This window comes from Ammodytes marinus (genome assembly GCF_949987685.1).
Source record: "Ammodytes marinus genome assembly, chromosome: 12".
Lineage (NCBI taxonomy): Eukaryota > Metazoa > Chordata > Actinopteri > Uranoscopiformes > Ammodytidae > Ammodytes > Ammodytes marinus.
Genome location: NC_137216.1, coordinates 15,110,251 through 15,118,469, shown reverse-complemented (window position 1 = coordinate 15,118,469; position 8,219 = coordinate 15,110,251). Strand labels below are relative to the sequence as shown.

Sequence of the window (8,219 nt, the reverse complement as noted above, 5' to 3'; positions counted from 1 at the left end):
CCTTGACCTCGATCCTTGAGCAAGTATCTGTAAAAATGCTAAATCATCCAAGGAAAGCCACAAAGGTTGTTGTACTTTGACCATTCACCTGACAAAATCCACCTGACCCACTTGTCATAGAGTTCTTATCTGCATTTGTTTGTATGGGTTTGAAGTGAGTGTTAGTTAATAGGTACCTTATGCCCTCTCCACTGTCGTCTTGGCACCTGATGGGCATGTTGTGTGTTTCTTAGTCCTCTCTCAATATCCTGCTTTTGTTCGGGCCATGCTGTCCCTCTGTCTTTCATTCCACTCTCAATCCATCTTCCCTGTCTCTCATCACCCCCCCCCCCCCCCCCCCCCCCCCCCCCACACACACACACACACACACACACACATGTTTGTATTGTTTGTTTCTAACAGCCTGATTTCCCTATTTTTTTTTTCTTTTCTTCTTAAATCCCTGTACCTCTCTTAGCGCTGTAAAGACAAGTTAAACTCTCTGGCCATCTCTGTTATGAACATGTGGCCGGGTGTTAAGCTGAGAGTGACAGAGGGCTGGGATGAGGATGGTCATCATTCGGAGGACTCCCTGCACTATGAGGGACGCTCTGTCGACATCACCACTTCAGACAGGTGGGACAAATAGGCTAGACAACAACCAATCTGCTTGCAGTCTGACAGTTATAAGACTTAGTCAGTCAGTCAACTTATTAGTAACGGGGTGAGTCAACCAATTAGTCTGCTAGCTTTTGGATTTCCAAATTTTGGATTTAAAATGTGCTCATCTGAGTTCCAGTCTGTGTCCAATTTTTCATGAAATTACAAGATTTAACCCTTGTGTGGTGTTCATATTGTTGTTACACAGCCAGTGTTCGTGGGTCTGGTGGACCCACTGCATTTTAGGAGGTTTTAATTCAACACAATCAAACATTTTATTTTAAAATACTCAACAGATGTTTATTTCATCCTATTTGCAAGAAATATAAACAGCATATATGGTTAATATTTGCCCTTCACCTTTGTTAGATCCCATTTATGAATTAAAGTACCACTCGTTTTTTGTCTGTTTTTGAATAAAATGTAATAAAACAAGAAAAACAATTATAAAAAAGATATTAGGGGAATAAATTCAACAAATTTACAAATGAAGCAGGGTTTTTCACAACTTTTGATTTTAATTTATTTGAACTTAATTGGAAATTTAACCCATTCAGGTCAGTTTACACTACAAAACTAATGGGCTGGTCCTAGGGCTGGCTGCTGAAGGCTGGTCCAGTGTCTTCGTTTTGGAACTAGCTGATGCTCAATCTCATTCTCTTCTTCAAAGTCACTGTCAGACACTGAAATTTCAGAAATGTGATCCTCACTGTGAGCTCATCACTGCTTTATGCAGATGATGTGGTCCTGATGACATCATCGGTCTTTGACCTTCAGCTCTCACTGGATTGGTTCACAGCCAAGTGAAGCAGTTGGGATGAGGATCAGTACCTCTAAATCTGAGGCCATGGTTCTCAGTAGGAAACCTATGGATTGTCTACTCCAGATATAGGGAATGAGTCCTAACCCCAAGTGAAGGAGTTCAAGTACCTTGGAGTCTTGTTTGCGAGGGAGGGGACAATGGAGCCTCAGTTTGGCCGGAGAATCAGAGCAGTGGGGATGGTATTGCACTTGCTTTATCGCAACGTTGTGACATAAAGAGAGCTGAGTTGGAAGGCAAAGCTCTCGATCTACAGATCGATCTTGGTTCGTACTCTCACCTATGGTCATGAGGCTTGGTCATGATCCAAAGAACTAGACCGCAGGTACAAGTGGCCAAAATGGGTTTTCTCAGCATGGTGTCTGGCATCTCCCTGAGAGATAGGGTGAGCAGCTCAGTCATCCTGAGAGATTTTGTAGTACAGACGCTACTCCTACGTGTAAAAAGGAGCAAGTTGAGGTGGTTTGGGCATCTGGTAAGGATGCTCCCAGGGCGCCTCCCTAGGGAGGTGTTCCCGTCACATCCAGCTGGAAGGAGGCCTCAGGGAAGACCCAGGACTAGGTGGAGAAATTATATCTCCACCCTGACCTGGGAACACCTCTGGATCCCCCAGTCTGAGCTAGTTACTGTGGCCCGGGAAGGAGAAGTTTGGGGTCCCCTGCTCAAGCTGCTGGCCCGAGACCCGACCCCTGATAAGCAGTTTATGATGAGTAATGATCATGAGAGAGTGAGTGATCCTCACATTCTGAACCCTCTAACTCTACATCATCTTTAAAAGCTTCTCTCTCTTCCAAAACCTACAATTTCTACACTTGTATTAGCCCTGGGTCCAGTAGACCCGAACATCCTGAATGTAATATAAATGTGTAGGGGGGGTGTACAGCGTGTGTTGACCAAATTTTTTTTCTGATATATGTTCTTCCCAGTAGATGAGCCAAGGCCAATGAGTCTCAGTTTGAAATTATAATTAATAGTATCAGTTTTCTTTTGATAAAAAAGAAAATGGGTCCCACAGACCCGAACACCACACAAGGGTTAAGTGAATTACAGCATATAAACAAATGTATGTATTTCAGTTTTTTTTAAAAGGTTTCTTTTGTGCATTTTTGAAAATGGTATGCAGTGGTAGTTAAACTCTGATTGGATCACATTTAGAGTTAATAGCATCTCTTTTACCCTTTCTCATACAGAGATAGAAATAAGTATGCCATGTTGGCCCGGCTGGCCGTAGAAGCTGGATTTGACTGGGTCTACTATGAGTCCAAAGCCCACATTCACTGCAGCGTCAAGTCAGGTAAGAGGTGGATATGAGCAACAGTATGTGTGTGTGTGTGTGTGTGTGGCTGCGTTATCTGTTTGTGTGTTTTTGTGTGTGTGTTTGTGGCCAGCTGCCATTACCACTAATGAGGTTGATACTAGACCCTTTCTTAGTGATGCACTAATGGTTCACCTTGGCTTTCGGTGACAATATCATCCGTCTGTGTGTGTGTGTGTGTGTGTGTGTGTGTGTGTGTGTATGTGTGTGTGTGTGTGTGTGTGTGTGTGTGTGTGTGTGTGTGTGTGTGTGTGTGTGTGTGTGTGTGTGTGTGTGTGTGTGCGTGTGTGTATGTGGCCTATTGGGAGCCAATCAAAGCAGGGTGTGCACCTGCGCTCTTTGCTGTATTAAGTCTCACTTCCTGGTCAGATACCACCATAAAGGGATAATGTGTTGTGATTATAATATATTTAGCTGTATAATGTGCATATAGAGCCAGTGTAAAACTATTACCGTTTTTTTGACATGGATGTAGCCTATGTTGAGCAGTGGGACAGTGCAATATATCAGCAAATACATGTAATCAGTTATTAAAAATGTATATGTGAACATACTGTCTATATGAACAGCTTCTATATAGACATATCACTGTCCTTTCTGCATTTCTTAGACTGTTTCATTTATTTTCCAAATGTCATTGTTAATATTAAATAAAATTTCTCCAACACACTCTTTATTAACAGCAAATCAGATATGGTCTGTGCGCAAACAATACTTGACCGCATTCCACCTCAAGCTATTCTAACTTTTGAGACATTTTAGAAATCCATTTACCCATGTCTGGTACTACCAGTCGTTTGATGCCAAACTACATTCTAGCCGTGCGCTGAGGTTAGCAGGCTGTGAGATGATTAACTCTCTCTTTGTTTTCCTCTTGCTTTTCCTTCAGCAGGTTTCTCTCAGATCTCTTATCTCAGTCTTATCACCTTGCGGTCACAGCCCTCAGGCTTACAGACACACACACCTTGGACAAATATTTGGCTGCCTTAAGACTGCTTTAAGACGACCCTCCCACCCACCCACATACACACACACACACACACACACACACACACACACTAATGAATATTTCTTATTTCAAACAGAGTTTTCCTTCAGTAGTTTTAACAAATAATCTATTCGTCTGTCTTCTTGCCTATTATTTGCCTCTGATTTTTCCCCCAGTTCCTTCCTGGTTCCTTTAAGACCATTCTACTAGCTCTTTCCCAAAATAGCAGAATGCATTGTCAAGAAACAAGCTCATTACAATGTACCAATGCACTTTCCTTGGGTGGAACCATTGAGAGTGGGCATGTGACACGAACTTTGCTGTAATCCAAACAGTATCCAGACACAGGTCTGAGTCTGTGTGCTTTCCTGTCTCTCTGACCCCAGGCCGTGCTCTGACTGTGGTGATACAATCAGCTGGTTATCCATTAGCTCTCACTGGCTGCCTCTTCTTGCCACCTTGTCTCAACTGCGTCTTAAAGGGGACACCTTATTCAGAAATACTCCAGCAAGAGTGGATGCATATGGATAAGACTAAGCTAACAGTGAAGAAAACAAACTAATGTTGTATCACTTGTTACCTGCTGACGTAACCATGCCAAGTTGGGTTGGACAAATTAGGTATAGCGGCAAATAGTCATATATGCCATGGTAAAGTAAATGGTCAAACTATCTCCTCTAACAACATTGTATGAAATATGACAGGAGGAGAGCTGCTCTTACTCCACTTGGCAATGTGTTAGATTTTGAAAACACATTTCTGTGACACCCCCAAGCATTTAATAAGCATCAGAAAAAAACACAACTATTTTTGGAAGTAATATTAATGATTTGATGTCATATTCAGTCATATAGGGCCATAAAAACCTTTTGAAAGATGCTTTCAAAACAGGTTCAGTTCATAGTGAAAGCAATGGGAAATATCCAATGTAGTTTAGAAAATGGAATGATCAACTGTGGATGGAGTTACAAATGCTGATGTGCTGGTAAAACAATGTTTGTCATTTCTCTTTGTGTAAAAGGAGGTCTATGGACAAGCAGAGAGCCAGAGGCTGACGAAAAAAAAACTAAGTTTAAACACAAGTCACGTACTATACATATGTTAACAATCTACCACTGATCCACTCAGATAAAGTTGTCCTTGAGTCAGTGTCAAAGTCTCACCCGTTTTATAGCTCACTCAGTGATCATGCAACACTGTGGAAGTCAGAGTACTGCTGCACTGCTGCTCCCTGTTCAAACTGTATTCTTCTCTCCTCATGTTCAGACTCGTTGTTCTTGCATCTGCACCAGAAAGTCATACAATGAAAAATGAAAACAGAAGTAAATTAAATCTATCAAATAATCCTAATTCTCTTTCTTCTTTGTCTCTCCAGAGCATTCTGTGGCAGCCAAAACTGGCGGTTGTTTCCCTGGCGATGCCCAGGTTACCCTTGAAGGCGGGGCTACTAAACAGATGCGTGACCTTCACCCTGGCGACCGCGTCCTGGCTTCCTCCACGACCGGCGGTCACGGCCCACTGCTCTACAGCCCGGTCCTATCCTTTCTGGACCGCCAGCCCAACGTCACGAAGATCTTCTACGTCATTGGCACCAGCGCAGGCCTGAATATCACCCTCACTGCCGCTCACCTGATATTTGTCACAGACTGCACTGACGCGCTGGGTGAGCTAATGCGGGAAGAGACAGCTGAAATGCCGCTAATGAGCTCCGTACGGGAGGGCAGGCCTAGCCGGGAAGCAGGTCTGAAGACAGTTTTCTCCAGTGAGGTCCGCCCGGGACAGTGCGTACTTACATCACAAGGAAAAGCGGGGTCACCTCCAGCAACGCTATCAGTGGTGACCTTTGTAGAAGAACAGAAGAGCACTGGGTTGTATGCCCCGCTAACCCAGCATGGCTCCATAGTGGTGAACGGTGTGCTAGCATCATGCTACGCCGCTGTGGACAATCACGCTTTGGCCCACTGGGTCTTGGCCCCACTAAGGTTCTTCTTCAGCCTGATGGGACCTTCAGAACCACAGACTGACGGCCTGCATTGGTACCCAGGGCTTCTACAGAGGCTGGGGCTGATGCTGCTGGACTCCCAACACTTCCACCCCTGGGGGGTCGAGCAAGCACAGACATAGGAGCCACAGAGACATGCCTCACACTGATGACTTTGCTCATTATACCTGTTTTATTCAGGAACACCAAAGCACAGTGTGAGGGACAACCAAAGACGATTTTATGTTATAATGGAAACGTGTTTTTCATTTTTTTTCTACTTGCCTGTATTTGCTGTACAAATTCCTTTTTGTAGCACACATACAATTGTGCCAAAAACAAAGACATTTTTCTTTTATACTTTTGGCAATTTGTATGTCATTCATTCCGCAAGATCTAAGGAATCGGGAAGTCTAAGGTGTACCATACAATCTAATGACAGTTGTTTTAGCGCATGAGACCATTTCAAAAGTTGAATACCAGGGAACACACTTACACAAATAAACTTGAACTGTGATTCAAGCTTTCCTTAAAACAAAAACATACATGATGAAGCAAGACAATCAGGTCTCATCATTACTTTGTACTGTATATTTACTGTAACCTGTCCACTTTATGCATCTTCAGATCATGCTGGGCCTCACTGATAATTTGAAGAAATTCAACACACGAGAGCCAAAAGACAACAACTTAACTCACTGTCAGAATCGTCACCACAGTAATTCCACTGATTCTTTACTCATATTTATAGAGCATATACTGTATATTAATATACAAATTGATATTAAACTGAACAATGGGGGTTGAAGCTGTATGTATTTACTGAATGCGATGTGGCAATTTGCTCTTTGGCATTATAGCTTTGTTGGGAAACTGTTGAAAGGCAGGGAATGATGATTGACATGGTATTTGTGCTGTAGTGTCCTAACTTCAGGATAGGTATCTGTTGGGTTTTTAATGGCCAAACTTTCAATCTGTTTTTCCAAGTTTGTCATCTGCCTTCAGTCACCCTGATTGTCTCAAACTGATTTATATGGATCATTTATGCATTCTTATGAGTTTTTTAATTTAAAAAAAGGTTTTAATCTTGTAACAATTTTTCAGGTGTTCATTTTTCAGGTCAGTTGTATTAAGTTAAGGCATACACAACACTCAGGCTGTATTCAACTACTGTATTAAGCAACAGCTATGCACCATATTAGATAACGGATATTACATCTCTAACATTTACCTTTAATAGCAAGTTACTTGATGGCTCTCCTTTGCGTGGTCTTCTTTCGTTTTCCAACTGTCAACCCAGACTTAACACCTAGACTGGCAGAAGTACAGAAACATTGTCTTTTAAACAGTATGGGAAGGAGATTTGATGGTTCAATTACAGTAAGTGAGGATTAACATGTAGTTCACAATGCAGTTCAGTACAGTGTTGTCCAAGTTGACACCTATCAGGTGTGCTTTGTGAAGACTTAAAAAAAAACATTGCAAGTATCTAGCTGACTCCAAGGCGCTAATCTGTATGCCTGCTAAAGGTTTGTCACATATGTATATTAAGCTATTGTTGGAGAGACTATTTAAAGATCTATTTTTTAGAAAATAATGTAAACTATTATTATTATTATTATTATTATTATTATTATTATTATTATTATTATTATTATTATTATTATTATTATTATTATTATTATTATTATTATTATTATTATTATTATTATTATTATTATGTTTGACAACTGTGTGCATACAATTTGTATTTGAAACATAAAGTTGTTGTTTTCAATCCAAAACTACCCTGTGTTTTATTTGGTAGAAAGAAACAGTAAAAAAAATAAAAAAAATACTCAACACCAAAGTAACAAGGAATAAAGTTAAATAATGCTTGTTCTGATTGAATGGCCCTGACTTTTTTTTGATGAGGGCTTGCAACTTGGTTTTTTGAATGTGTGCTGATAACCATCCATAAACAGCCTGGTGATCACTGAAAATGTTGGTGCATCATTGCAACCACTGGGACAATGTGAACGCAGCATGAATGGCTGTGGTTAAAGGGTGGGCTGCTTTGGTTGGTTTCAGTACCAAGGACAGCAGCACACAGCAAACACTCCTCTTTCCTCCTTGTGATGCCTAGATGTGTTTTCCTTCTTCCAGGATAGAGAGTTACTCTTTGAGCACAGTGCACCCTGCTGGATACTTCAGTATTTGCACGAAAGCATTGTGAGCGCATATAGCAAGTTGCTTTTTTTGTTTTTCTTACTGCTTATTATTCCATAAAAAACAAGAATTGGCTTTCATCCCGTTTGTCTTAGCCGTGTAAACAAAGGCAAAATAACCCCACTTCATTCCTTGCCCCCCCCCCCAAAAAAAAAAAAAAAATCTAAGCAGTATGCACACGAGAACCACAAAAAATCAATACACAACAGTTTCTGAGTCATCTTTAATAATATTGGTCAGTAAGGTACAGGAAAACCCTTTTTCTTGG

At 41.3% G+C, this 8,219-nt stretch overlaps 1 protein-coding gene across 1 annotated transcript in view; it reads left to right on the top strand.

Moving 5' to 3' along the window:
* Positions 1 to 7,513, top strand: part of LOC307258782 (indian hedgehog B protein-like) — a gene marked incomplete at its 5' end in the record, with an annotated part of 17,442 nt that extends 9,929 nt beyond the window's left edge. Inside the window, 3 exons of the mRNA XM_080038435.1 lie at positions 458 to 615; positions 2,650 to 2,753; positions 5,138 to 7,513. Of these exons, the coding sequence (XP_079894561.1) occupies positions 458 to 615; positions 2,650 to 2,753; positions 5,138 to 5,886 (1,011 nt within the window). The 3' untranslated portion in view covers positions 5,887 to 7,513. The remainder of the gene's footprint in view (positions 1 to 457; positions 616 to 2,649; positions 2,754 to 5,137) is intronic.
* Positions 7,514 to 8,219: the final 706 nt, after the last annotated feature.